This window comes from Cucumis sativus, chromosome 3 (genome assembly GCF_000004075.3).
Source record: "Cucumis sativus cultivar 9930 chromosome 3, Cucumber_9930_V3, whole genome shotgun sequence".
Lineage (NCBI taxonomy): Eukaryota > Viridiplantae > Streptophyta > Magnoliopsida > Cucurbitales > Cucurbitaceae > Cucumis > Cucumis sativus.
In genome coordinates, this window is record NC_026657.2 from 36,091,719 (window position 1) to 36,106,542 (window position 14,824).

Sequence of the window (14,824 nt, forward strand, 5' to 3'; positions counted from 1 at the left end):
ATGGGCATTGAAGGTTGAACCCAAATATAGAAATTGCTATTTCTCTAAATTTCAATTTTGTAATCCATTTTTATCTTATGTTTTTGGCTTTATTGAAGTTGCAAGTTTCAACTAGCCCACTTGACAATAAATAAAAATAAAATAATCAAACTTTAAAAGAATCTTCTCAATCATTGTCCCCTTTGGGGTTATCATGATAGTTTTTATCATTCTTTTCCTAACCACATGTGTTTACAACTTTAAATCCATTTGTACATTATTCTTAAGAAAAAAAAAAAAGAAAGAAAAGTTTTCCATTTGTACATTCTTTTTTTAACTATTTCAACAACGTACCACCTAAGCTTCTATACTATTTTGTATTGAAAATAACATGCCAATTTATGGCTATAATCCTATTTGGAGTAATGGAGATTAACATCTTCAATTTTTAATTTGTAAACCAATTTCACACCAATATACTGAGTTTTGATTTGTAAAGCAATTTCATACCACTACACATGAGTTTTGATTTTCTCTAACTTCTTTCGTCAAACAGGTAAGAACTCTAAACACCAAATAAATAAATAAAAATAAAAGAGGAGTAAAAAGTTTTCTGAATATTGTAAAAAAAAAACTTCTCGACCATGAACTTTTTATAAAAGAAAAAATAAACATTGCATCGAATTAATTATTATTTCAATCTTGATTTGCGGACCTACTTAAAATTAACAAACAATGATTTATTAAACAGAAATAAATTTAAATGTTAAACATGTAAAGAAGAGATAAAAAATTAAAAGTCTAAAAAGTCATTTGAGCATTTTTAGAATTAAAAAATGTATTAAACTTTGACAATCTATGGACTATTTTCAGAAACATAAAAGCACAAAAAAGAAATAATTTAATTTAATCTTCTTGCTAAGGCTTTCTCCATCTTATTGCTACAAAGTTCAATAATTGAGTACTATGGGAAATTTTGTCACAAAGAAATCCCTTAGCAGTTTGCACATAAACAGATGTAAAATGAAATAGAAAAGCATAGAAAAAGTTGCACAATGAAAGCGTGTTGAAGTTTACCCTTTCTTCCTAAACCTTTGAATGCAAAAAAAATCCATCCGATTGCCATTTTTGTCAGCCACATGGCCTAGCAAAAGGGACATTTTATTTCCTTGGTCATATGTTAGTGATTGATCTTCTTCCAACTTAGAAGGGAAATATTGTAGGTCCTCTACTCGGAGGGTATGTCCTTCATCATCATGTAGTTCAACGTAAATAAATTCTTGCATAAGAATTTAACACATTCAAATATCCTCCCCCAACCCCACACACAAGAGTCACCATTATTGATCAGAGTAATATGGCAAAGCGTACACATCATCTGACAAGAATAAGTGGCTGAAAAAGAAGAGATAAAAAGGTATAGTAGAGGTGAGAATAAAGCACATCCATTTCTAATACTTCCAAGTTTATCCTTCCACTGTGCAGACAAACCAATTCCTGCAGTCTTCCAGAGATAAAAGAGTGATGGCAAATGCAGAATCAAATTTCACTTCTTCAAAGTGTTCCTAGCCCATAATGCTCAACTATAACCTTTTGGATTATGTCAAGAAAGAATATGGTATATTACTATAGTACATATTCCTCAATAATATTTTTATTATGTGGCTAAATATATAGAAGTATGTCCTACTACTTCCAAGTAACATTGGCTTTCATTTTGAAGAAGTAAAATTTCCCAAATTCCCATGCCTAATACCTATTCATCTGTCTATGTTTTTCCTGAGTAATTCTAAGAAGGGTTATTATAAAGCACTACGGAGATTTTTGGCTTTGAAGCAGAAGCAGAAAGGAAGTGGGTATATTACACAATTCAACCATTAATCAGAAATTCAAGCAACATAACAAATTTGTTCCAGGGATTCGATAATTAGCAACCAGATGAAAAAAAATGGTGGCAGAAGAGCAACAAATATTATTGATATCAAAGCAATTAAACAATTTGAAAGGCCAGACATCAACTTCAAATCATTCGGACATTATTTTTTTCTTATTCATGGTTTCTTCGTCTCGGAAAACAGGGGCTCTGTAATTCAGACTCAAAACCGACAATCCAGTTTGCACCTCAGCTAATCAGGATGACAGGCAAGCTTTTCAACACAAACTACATGAAGGAATACAAGGAAAATCAAACAAAAATACACAGATGATATGAAACTTAGGAATGTGATCGAATGTATAATATAATATTCTTAATCTGAATATCATCATTTCACTTCGTTTCTAGTAAGAAGATCAATATGAAAAAACAATTATCAGTAGGAGAAGCAAATAAGTCAGAGAGTTGTATGGATATAGAGATAGAGGAATTGGTTACATATCCTTACTTGCACATGGGGAAATCAGTCTCTGATTTGTATAGTTACCATCTAAACACCTGTGGCAAGAACGCAAAACCTAGTTATTTATTGATGCAATTTAAAAGATAAATAATAACCTCGGAAAACAAGTTCTAAAGGAAACACAGACATTGCTAGTACATTCCAGAAGCGACATGGAATAAATCATATTAACACAACTAAAAAAGTGAGAGTGAAATACATTTTACAAATTTGAACAGAACACGGAAGAGCTAAGATATTTTTATCTTGTGGACTATGAAGCAAAAGTTTGGGCAACATGCCAAAAGTTAACTACACATTCAAACAGCAACAATCAAACGGAAGTGTAATGTTTCATTCTTTTCATTTTAAAGACACACAAAGATATATGTAAGACAACAGAGTAAAGTTTTAAGGGAAAGCATCACAACGATTGAATGACACAAAAAATCAATATGTAAGGGAGGGCATCAATTGAAAGCCACTAAACCAAGAGGGCATTATATATATATAAAACAAAAAACCAACTTTGAAGAAATGTAAAAAAGACACTTCACTAAAAAAAGGCTACTGTTCCAAAAATACACTCTCAGAAGGGCGAAAGAAATATAAAACAAACAAACCTAAGGGGAAAGAACAGTAAGGAAAAATAGAAGCTTCCTAATTAAGACAAATAACTTGTACAAGGGGCCCATTGAAAAACTTTGAAAATCAGCACTAAAAGGAAGTCTTCAGCTCAGCCACCCCTCGAAACAAACTGACCAGTACTTTTACTTGCTTTCATAAATTCTTGATTAGGTGTACCCTCAAAAGTTTTGAAATAACAGCTTTAACCATATTTACTATAACTATAAAATTAGGGGCTTGAATGAGAAAATGAAGTGTATGCCCTAAGAATTATTGAAGAACTATGAATACTGAAGAACCCAAGAAGTGTTGCCAACATGATAACGCACAGAGCAATCAAATAATAGACGATTCAAACTTTTCGAATCCAAGCACCAGTGTACAACTTATGCCACATTCAAGGAATTCAAGCTATTAATCAAAATCTAGATGATGATACTAATCTTCTTAGGACATATAGATTTCCAAAAAGCCAAGAAAGCTCCTTTATGGACTGAACATGATGCAGCCAAATGTATAGAGAGAGATTAACAGTGAAGCTACCTGAAAGATCAATGCACCAACGATTTGAACCAGCACAATCAACTACCATAAAGAGGTTTTCTTCAAGTTAAGAACCACTCATCAATTGCCACTTCTTCTTTTATACATCGTTTCCTAGTTAAAGATGAGATCTTCTCCGCCCCTCCCTTGCTCCATAGTCCCTCCCATTTCCCACTCCCAGATTAGACTGACTAAATATGGTAAAGCCCAAAAACCCTAGGGAAGCATGGCTTTTACCCTGAACTCGAAACGAGGACTGGTATGTAGCAGACCCAGTGCGCTTATGGAAGCATGCTCTTTCAAATAAGAGAGACACTTATAACCTTTCCCACCATTGAGCTCCAAAAAGAGGGTCTAAGATTATGGTCATAAGAGAAGCCCAGGTATACTATGGGAAACAAAAAAGCCTTGACCCCACAAGTTGTGCCCACCAACCAAAGCAGGTCACAATTGACATCAGTCTCAAAGGAGTTCTAATTTATAAACCAGAGATGAGTTCAAGTTCAAAGGCGTGAACCCTATCATGACTGGCCAAATAAACCCCCCCTCCTAGATTTGAAGATGTTATTGCTTATTGGATTCATCACTTGATCCTCCCTCTGGAACCATTAGAAAACAAGAATGACAAAAGAAAATACTCAGTAAGCAATTGTCACTTTAAAACTCGTTTTTTCTAAAGTATTTGTTTACCAAAAAATACAAACAAGTTGATTGAAGATCACAAAACTCTCAAATAAGCAAATTTCATAATCGAAACATACAATTTTATTCATTAATATTACTAATAAATCAATCATGAGTTCATATCAATCAGTAATATTCTCAACAATAAAGAATATATTAAATAGCCAAGACCTTGATTTTTGGCAATAAATCATGCTTCCAATGATAGCAGTGAAACAATAAACTAGGGAACAAATCACAACCAAAAGATGGAGTCCAACCCTAACTACAAAAAAAGTGTCCAACCCAAACTTACAAGGAGGTATTAACTACCTACAAACTTCCTCATCCGATCTCTCCACCTGTACCATTCTTCTCAACTCAAATGTTCCACAATGCAGACACTGACCTACCACAAAACTTTACCCAACTCCTTGAAAGGAGAATGGGAAAGCACCACCTCCACCTAATACTCATGCGGGGAAGCAATTATTTGGTGTCCCAATCTGTAAAGGAGTTTCAAGGAGTATTGAAAAGAAGACAAGGTATACATAGGAAATCCTAGTACAGAGAGAGAAAACCACGATAGAAGCTGCTCTTATTATTTTCTAATAATCAAAAGAGTACAAGAGGGAAGAATATATATAGGCTATAATAAGCCGGAACAAAAAAGGAAATACAACTAGGGTACAATAAATTACACAAATACCCTTGGGCTATAAACACTCCACTAGCCCCTAATTTCCAACAAGGAGAATAACTTTAGTTTTTAAATGAGTCATGCCAAATACTAAAGATCCTTGCAGTAAAGATTTTGCACCAAGATGGAAAGGCCAATATCAAGTTGGCAAGGCTGTCACAGTTGACACTAGAATACAATTTGGTCGATGTGAATTGGAAGCGCTTACCTCACCCATGGAATGCTGAACAGTTAAAATTTAGTTTGTTTTTGTTTAATTGTTGATGTGTTCTATTTTCTCATATTTAAATTATAAAATGATTACACTCTTCTTTTTCTTTTTCTTTTTGCTTATTATGTGTGTACGAGATTCAACATGCAAGAGTGGGCAAGAATAAGAAATTGACACATACCACGTACTTTATCAAATTTCAACTTCATTAGAAGGTACAACTTAAAAATTACAGGCACAGAAATTGCCATAATACAATGACAGAAAAACAAACACAAAGTAAGCACTGCAGGAAGGCCAATCATCCATGTTCCCAAGATTGCCAAGCTCTCCCAAGGTTTTGGGGTCCGAAATCTCGGAAACACCTCCCAAAAAATACGCTTAGAGCACTTGGGAATCTGCTTCCCATTGGGATGCCTAGATGTTAGATACCTAGATTAGTATACATGGGTTTATCTTGTATAAGGATAATTAGATTAGTATAGGGTTAGGGGTTAAGGGTAATTAGATACTTAGGAAGTTACTAGTAGTTATTGTGTAAGTGTGGTTACTAGTAGTTATTATGTAAGTGAGGTTACTAGGGTGGTTACACCTTGTTATAAAATAAGGGAGGGTAAGTGAGAGAGGGAGGTTATTCTGTGGAGGGATTTAGGGCTTGGGTGAGAGTACTCAAGAGGGAGGTTCCAAGTGCCTTATACTTGGGTTTATCTTGTATTTTCTTATAGTTCATTATAATAAATTAAGATCTAGTTCTTGTTAGCAAGTGTTCTAATAGACTCCCAAAGCTACTGTCAATAACTTGACAAAGAGCTAAAACAAGAGAAGCTAAAGTCTATATTTGGGTGCTTCACCCTAGCAATGTTGGCACCTATTCCAACCCAAACTAGAGCTTCATTTTCCATCTAGACAAAGGCATCTCGTTTTGAAAAAGTGTCAACCAGCTAATTGGCATCCAATAGCTTAGACAGCTTCATACAACTGTTGTTCTGATTTGAGAAGCTTGATATTAATGTGGTCTAGCGTAAAACCACCCATCTTTTTCACGCCCCTTTTTGATTGGATGGAGAAAGAGGCTAAAGGCACAAACCAAAACCCTTGGAAAGACATTTCTCTTGAGCTTCCTAATTTCTCTCCTTTTACTCGTTGCATTGTAGGGAATGGTAGGGATACTTATTTTTGGGAGGATCAGTGGGTGGGGGATAGCTCTTTTTGTTCTATTTACAAATTACACGATCTCTATCACTTGTCTTCTTTCAAAATGATCCTATTTCAGATTTTCTACTTTGGTCTGAGACTTCTGTGTCCTTTTCCTTTGGGTTCTGTCATCATTTGTCCAATAGGAAAACGATATAAGTGACCTCTCTTCTTTCTTTGCTCGAGGGCTGTGATTTTAGCGTGGGAAGAATGGATGTTCATATTTGGAGCCCTAATCCTAGCCAGGGTTTCTCGTGTAACTCATTGTTCAATCTGTTGGATCCTCCCCAATTAGGGAGTCTGTTTTTTATGGTCTGGAGGATTAAGAATTTGAAGAAAGTTAGGTTTTTTATTTGGTTTGTTTTGCTAAGTTGTGTGAACACTATGGATATTTTGGCAAGGAGAAAGTCCTCGTTTGTTGGGCCTTTTTGCTGTATTCTTTAACGGAAGGCGGAGGAAGACCTGTATAATCTTTTTTGGGATTGCAAGTTCGTGCGGGCTGTGTGGAGTTCTTTTTTGTAGGAGTTTGATGTTAGCTTCGCTGGTCAAAGAAGTATTTGTGTGTTGATCAAGGAATTCCTCCTCCATCCGCTTTTCAAAAAGGCTGTTTTTCGTCGCTTGCTAGCGTGTATTTGGAATAGTTGAGGGAGAGGAATGATAAGGTATTTAGAGGAAGAGATAGGAGCCCTTATGATGTTTGGTCCTTAGCTAGATTTCATGTTTCTCTTTGGGCTTCGGTTGCGAAGCTTTTTGTAACTATTCTCTAGGAAATATTTTACTTAGGTGGAACCCTTGTTTTAGTTGAGGTGCCTTTATGTGCTTGTTTTTTTTATACCCTTAATTCTTTCAATTTTTTTCTCAACGAAAATTGTTGCTTTTATTAGAAAAAAAAGGATAGAGCAAACTAAGTATGAGGCTAATAATCATTAGCCAAACGGGGAGCCTAACATCATGCAAAATCATAAGATGATTACCCCTTCAAGTCCATTTTGCAAAGGAATAGATCACTGACACCAAAATCATTTGGAATATCTAAACCACTAACAATGGCAGCAACGGGGTCTTGTCTTTGACCCACAACCATCCATCTTGATGAGGAAGGACGTTACAGGCTTGCAGCAACTAATAAGTAATGAGGTTCATACGTGATATCCATTTGACCATCTCATGATTCGTAAAGTTCCTTTTGAAGGCTGAATCCGAAAAATGACTTAAATTTCCATACACAACTGATAAGATATTTTTAACTCTTACGGTGTTCAAGGCCAATCCAAATATCCTCCAAGAATGTGATATTTCTGTTGGCCTACAACAAACTTGATTCTGTCTACAACAAGTCATTTTAAATATGGTCCTCTAGGCATGTTTAGAATGTTTGACAAGACAAGGCCTAGACCAGGAATCTCCTTAAAGACTTCATATTCAGAAGTGATAACTTTTCCTCCAAGACAAATTTTTCTCGCATCATAATCTGAAAGAAATGTAATACAAAGAGATTGAATTTTTTCAGTTGCTGTTTTGATTATTTTTCTGCCTTGTTTGGAGTTTGTAAGCTCTTGGGCCTTGTTTTGTTTGTCCGTGTATTTGGATTTTGGATCCTTTGTCCCTTAGAGATTCTAGCTATTTGTATATTTTTCTTGTACTTTGAGCATTAGTCTCATTTTATTAATATCATCAGGGTTGTTTCCTTTTCGAAAAAAGAAAAGGTGGCTTAGATTTGCACTAGTACAACACAGTAGAAAGAGAAGAATCAATAAAAAAATCAAAACTGGAAGGAAGATCCCTGAAAAGACGTTTATTGTGCTCGCCCCACAAGGTTCAGAAGAAAGCAGGAACAATAGCTAACAGAGTCTTTTTAGTACCATGAAAAGGATGACCAACCAATAAGGAAGCAATGTTGTCTAGCATGATAAAAGAAAAAGCAGTTGACCAACCAAAAGCCTGCAACATGGTATGCCAAAAAATGCAAAGCAAAAGGGCAATGAATGAACAAATGTGCAGCAGTTGCAGTTTGACTATGTCACAAGTGGCACCATGAAAGAGAGATGACAAATAGGGCATACACTGTTGAAGTCGATCAGCAGTGTTAATAGCACCAAGACTGAGCTCCCATAAGAAAATTATGATTTTCTTAGGAAAATTATCTTTCCAAATAGAAGAATACACATCCTTGACTTGAGATCAACAGTGCCCACCAAATCATCCGTAAGAGATCTAACAGTGAATGTGGAGGAAGGATCGATGGTCCAGGTCCAAGAATCAAGCAAGTAACGAAGACGGACAGAAGATAATAAATGAGACAAAGCAGCCCACTCAGTGGTTTCTAAATCAATAAGATTCTGACTAGCATGCAAATCCCAGGCCTCAGAGTTCTGGATCCAAGCATCAGCAACCTTAATATCAGGGGAACAAGTAAGACGGAATAGTTGAGGAAAAGCTTGATAAAGGGCACCACAGCTAAGCCTGATAAAGACCTTAGAGTTTTGGCTTTCTTAAGATTACCTATCAGCATGAGTTTTGACTTCAAGAAATAGGGAACGGCTGAAAAATCTAGCATTTATATTAAGCCAATAAATTAAAGCATACTCTCTGTATGAGTATCTTTAATCTTAGTTGCTAATCAGAGTCAAACCACATAATCTAAGTGTCAGATTGGATCACGAGTTAAAGATGCTTTGGCATAAAACAGGATCACTTGGGCAGGACTTATAATTTTCTAAACGTATTGTCCTCGAAAATGATTATTAATAAATATTCGAATATTAAACATCAAGTAATGTCTTCCGAAGACCAAACTACAGCATGTAGTTTTGGGGAATCAACCATGTTTCCAATGAGGCAGGAAAAAGAATTTTAGTATTGCATAAACATAGATCATTCAAGAAAACAAGAACTATAAATTGTTATTATCAAAGTTAGGACCGTTGAAATTAACTTTCTAAGTTTTTATAAACACTTTTTTTGCACTTACAAACACTTATTTAAACAAACAATAAGTTACAAATACCCAATTTTATTATCACCAAATCCAGTTTCCTATATATTGGGAGTAAATCCATATGACAATGAAAGAGTTTTGCATAAACATAGATCACTCAGAAGTATACAGGACACCCAGCTTATGATACACCGTGTATTCAACTTTACTTAGATAGGAAACCCAACAACGTCCAACTTAAAATCGATTCTATTTTCAGAGATGAAACAAACTCATTATGTAAGAACCAATCTGGGGAAACGAAGGGTGTCTAACCTTTAGACTCCGCTGGCTCGGCTACTGGCTTTTTCCGGGCGTCAACGTCCGGCTTCCGCGCAGCCAGAGAACTAAGACCGACCCCAACGTCCTTCTCGTCCGGAAAACGCACCACCACTACAGGGCACACACAATGATGCACACAATAATCGCTAACGCTCCCGAGTCCACCGTCATTTCCACGCTTTGCTGCACCAAAACCCCGACTACCCATGATCAGGGCATTCAGCCCCAACCTCTCCACTTCCAAACAAAGCCTCTCTCTCATATCATGATCTTTCACAATGTGAATCTTGTAAGGAATCTGAGCATCTTTCAAGGGCTTAGCTAGATCGGCAGCTTTAGAGGCAGTGAAGGCATCGAAATCATCCTCCAATTTACGTTTAGAGCGCTCGGTGTGGTTCTGCTGTTGACCATTTTCAGAATTCAAAGCACCATCATCATCCGGGTTATCACCGACGGTATCGAGAGTAATGTCAATAGAGCCCCAATCGGCGCCGAAAAGGACGGAAGTAGGGCTAACATGGAGGAGAATGACAGCATCACCAGGGCGAATATAGTGTTGAACAGCCCAATGAACAGCATAAGCACTCTCCTCGGAAAGGTCAACAGCGACACCAACCTTGCGGCGGGCACCGGCAGTAGGGGTGGGGGTGGCGACGGGAGTGGCGGCGGATGGGTGGCGAGGGGAAGCTGGATGGTGAATTTTGATGTTGGGAAGTTGGGGGTCAGGTTCTAAGGTGGGATTTCGAAGATAGTTATGAGGATCCATGGAGAAATCAGAATCAATTTGGAAATTTAGAGAAATGGAAGAAGGGAATATATTACGGGAAGAACATTAAAAGGGAAAGCAAAGATGGGAACAATATTTGAATTGAAATATAGAGAGGAAATGGAGGATGGGAACAATATTATAATGGGCTTACTTATTAAATGGGCTGACTTGAGACACCTACCAACCGTGAAAATTGGCTCCTTTTGATCTACGGATAGATTTATATTTATACAAATTATAATTATCCTTTCAAAATTGATTTGAATAAACGACTTTAAATCGATTTGGAGATTATTTTAGCATATATCTTTAATTTATGCTAAATTGTCTCCCTTTTGTTAAAAAAAATAGATGTATTTCTTTTTAATATTAAATATGATCAAATCTTAGTTTTGAAATTTTCATTTAGTGTTGCAGCTGTAAAAGACTTGTATATCCTCCAACCTCTATCAACCACTACCCAGTTCATGTTTCTGAGTTATTATAATATAACAATTTTGAAGGAATAGTGACATATATGAGAGCTGGGGTGAGGAAAAGTGGAGAATAGGAGAAATAAGGAAAAAATATATAATAGTTAATCTATGACCCCGGATGAATCAAACTTTGTGTTTGAAGGAGAACTGAAAAGACCATATCCAAGAAATGGTCCAAAGGTCTCCCATTGGTCATTCAAAGAAAAACTCCAAATTAGTTTCAAAATACACCTTTATTTAGAACCTTAATGACATTTAGTGGGTATTTCCAAAACCCACATCAAAACCTAACCAAACTCACAACAGACTAGTGAGCGACTATGGATGACTCAAGGCTCGTGGTGATGCGAAGCGGCGTGAAAATAGTAAAGGCAAGAGTTGGCTCGCTCGTTGGCCAGTTGACAGTTGGTGTTCACGTGCGACAGACTTACGACTAGAGTTCATAGTTAAAAGGAGGAAGGCACGACTTGATGGAGAAGGAAGAAATATTTGTTTCTTTTACTTTCACGTATTTCAATGACCTAATTTATAACCTAAATAATAAAACAAAATCATCACTTTATTATTTAATTTTTTCTTTCACATTACATAATATATTTTTCAACATTCATTCTCGTTTAGATTTAGAGCTAAATCTAGACAATTTTTTTCAATTTTTTTTATACAAATCTAAACGATCTATTTTTTAAAATAAAAAATTCAAATTGTTTACAAATCTAAAATAGTGTACCAATATCCAAAGTTTTTTTCAAGATTTAGATTTGGTTATAGCCAAATTTAAACATGTGCAAATCAATATCTTTTATATTTGGTACACGATCTTAAACAACCAAATAAAAGTTAATAGATATTTTATGTTTGGTAAATAATTCTCAATAGTGGCTCCACAACTTCTACATGTCAATGACCCAAGCATGTCCTAGATATATGCAACGTGAAGAACATAAGCTATATGTATGATGTACCTATTGTACATGCACTAGTTCAAAGAGCGAGATTGGTTACGTTAGTCTAATGGTGATGATGCCAACATTTAGAACTAGATGTATATTATGTTAAAGACTTAGTCAATCATCAGACTTCGAAACAAGATATTATAATATGGAGACACATCCATCATTATCCACATGTATATTATGTTAAAGACTTAGTCAATCATCAGACTTCGAAACAAGATATTATAATATGGAGACACATCCATCATTATCCACATCCATCATTATCAAACTTTGGGCAAGGATACTATGATTTATAGACAAATCCATCATCTTCATAATGAATATTTGTACTATGAAGTGCTTGCAGTGATACCCAAACAACTAGATGAGCCACAACAACAAGAGAATCAGAAGTGACTAGAACAACAAAGAGTTCAAAGTGGGCAACAACAACCAATTAGTAATCGACGACGTCCAGGTTTTTGAACATATTGATTATTTTTTTCATTAAATGAAAATTGTTTAATTATTGTATTAGACATTTTACTTTTTATTTAATTATTTTCTAATCTCAATCCATTACTAAAAATTTTTGTCCTTCAATCATTACAAAACAAATGGATTAGGATGGTAAACCTTCGTAAATTTAAATATTAATGTAAACATAAATTGAAAATTTTTTAAAATCGAAAGAAATTTCATCAATTTAAAAATACAATGAACTTACATTTTTAAAAAATAAGTTTCTGAAATTGAACCAATTTTTTCATAAAATATAGGTTTTTCGTGAGAGAGAAAAATAAATTAATACTAAATTTAAAAAAATTAATTTTAAGAAAAAAATTTAAATAGAATAAAGAAATAAAAAATTATGTGAAAAATGGAAAACAAAAGTAAAGAAGTGGGCGAGTCTTTCCTAAAGAGAGAGAAGGAGATAAAAGGGAAATAAGCGAGTCTTCAAGACTCCCTGAGAGAGAGAAAAAAGAAAAACCTAAGGAAAGAGAGAAGGGAAAACAACATTATACAACATTATGTTTATAAGGGGCACTTGAAAATGACAAAACAAGTTATAATAATCAAGTTTATAGCACACAAAACCAAAACATAACAAACGTATAAAAATAAAATCAAATTCAACTCCAAAATACACATCGAAGAAAATGGAGAACAATCACAAACGAAGTTAAATTACTTCGATAAAAAACCATTATATTTCATATTCCAATTAATGTAGCATTTATATTCTAAAATCAAGATTAATACAATTAATTCAACTCCAAAATTCACATCAAAGAAAGTAGAGAACAATAACATATGAAGTTAAATTTCTCATGGCAACGACCACTATCAGATTGCAACTAATGCTACATGAAATTGAATAAAAGGTTTTCAAACGTAAATAAAATAAATTCTCCTTTTGTTTTTAATTTTAAGAAAAATGAAAAACCACATGAATAACAAAAATAATAAAGTCATAAAAAGAAAAATAGTAGGATCGACTGATTTACCACTTTTGTCTATTTCAATCCAATTTTAGACAATCATTCGGATTAGAAACTAAGCGTCCATTTGGTAACGATTTTGTTTCTTGTTTCTTGTTTCTGTTTTCCTTTTTTAAGAAATAGAGGTGTTTGGTAACGTTTCATGTTTCTCGTTCTAAAAAGAAGTAGAAATGTTTCTCATTTTATAAGAAATTTTTAGAAAAAAAAAAGTAGTTTTTCTCGTTATCGTTTCTCAATTATTTCTATTGGTTTCTTTTTTATTTTTCTCAATTGTTTCTATTGGTTTTCTTTTCTTTTTTCTCGATTCTTTTTATTGGTTTCTTTTTCCTTCTTTTCAATTCTTTTTCTATTTCATTTTCCTTTTCCATTTTCCTCTTGTGATTTTCTTTTGTTTCCTCTTATTTTCATCTTCTTTCCCAAATAACCATTCTCCATGTGGTTTCCTTTTTCTTCATTTATCTCCATCGTCTTTCTCAAATAACCATCCTCTTTCTTTCATCGTCTTCGCCTCTCATCGTCTTCCTCTACACGACACATTTCTCTTCGCTGGATATGAGTTTTCATCTTCCTCTTTGTGTGAATTGTATTTTCACTATGGGTTTTTTGTCGAATTTATGGATTTTTGCCAGATCTGTGTTTTAGCCGTGAGTTTTTGTCTTCCTTTTTGTCGTGGGTTTCGGTCATCTTCTTCATTGTGGGTTTTTGTCTTCCTCTCGTCTGCTTGTTCTTCATATTTCAATCTTCATCTCCTTCTCTATAAGATTACAAGAAGACATTCCAATCTAGGCTTTATATTTTTATTTTTTTATGTTTAATGAAGGTCATATATTTTGTTTGATGTTTAATTGAATTAAATATGAATACAACAACGATACCACTGTTCTTCCTCGCCAAGGAACCTGGACGCAAGGATGCATGTGTAATGTATAATCTTTCCATCTTGTCTACAACTGCATCTTTAATTTTTAGTACATATCATACTTGTATTTAGTTGTAATTATCTTGTCACACCCCGCCTCGACACCTGCTTTCTTGGCCCAAGACTTGGTGTGATGTCAATAGAAGTTGTTTGCCTCTTGAACAACTTTTGTTATAGGTATAAAAATTATGAAAATATTGTATCAACTTCATAGGCTTTTGTTTTTTTGTTATACGAGTAGTAATATTTTTGTGTTTTGTTATATGTATGAAAATTAACTTTTTTTTTTTTTTTTTTGTTTCAATAACAATCATTTCATCCAAGTTTTAATATTTTTATTTACTAAAATTTTAAAAATATGCATAATCAACAACATAAAAAATTGCAAATATTTTGGTCATGAGGCCACAATTCACATACTAAGTACACAAAGCTACTAAATCACGTACAACTTATCAAGAGGATTAAAATAGGTTTAATTTTAGAGTTAAAGCTTTATATCGGTGCATGACAGTTTGGCTTGACATTCTTATATTTAAATTAAATGTCATCAAACTATGTATTATTCAAACATCTTATTTTCAGACATCTTTATGCCCATTCATGAATGAAGTCAAAATTCTTCTTGAGACCATTAAACAAGTAAAAACCTTCATCTCTAGCTAC

General features: G+C 34.3%; 1 protein-coding gene across 4 annotated transcripts; it reads right to left on the reverse strand.

Moving 5' to 3' along the window:
- Positions 1-1,808: 1,808 nt before the first annotated feature.
- Positions 1,809-10,441, reverse strand: LOC101209390 (universal stress protein PHOS32). Of its 4 annotated transcripts, XR_004215311.1 has the most exons (5): positions 9,549-10,440; positions 8,359-8,688; positions 3,528-4,126; positions 2,364-2,413; positions 1,809-2,140 (listed from the first exon to the last, which is right to left on the reverse strand). XR_004215311.1 is itself a non-coding variant. In XM_011654070.2 (3 exons), the coding sequence occupies exons 1-2, from the start codon at positions 10,318-10,320 to the stop codon at positions 2,406-2,408; spliced, it is 780 nt and encodes a 259-aa protein (XP_011652372.1). In that variant the 5' UTR covers positions 10,321-10,432; the 3' UTR covers positions 1,809-2,140; positions 2,364-2,405. The 4 variants fall into 4 exon arrangements, 2 of the variants coding, with proteins under 2 accessions (XP_011652372.1, XP_031738578.1); XR_004215310.1 differs by lacking the exon at positions 8,359-8,688 and having other exon boundaries at positions 9,549-10,441; XM_011654070.2 differs by lacking the exons at positions 3,528-4,126; positions 8,359-8,688 and having other exon boundaries at positions 9,549-10,432.
- Between the last annotated feature and the right edge of the window lie 4,383 nt (positions 10,442-14,824).

What these genes read in the sequence shown, in the direction of transcription:
- LOC101209390 (XM_011654070.2), bottom strand. Translation starts at nt 10,320, where the DNA reads ATGGATCCTCATAACTATCTTCGAAATCCCACCTTAGAACCTGACCCC.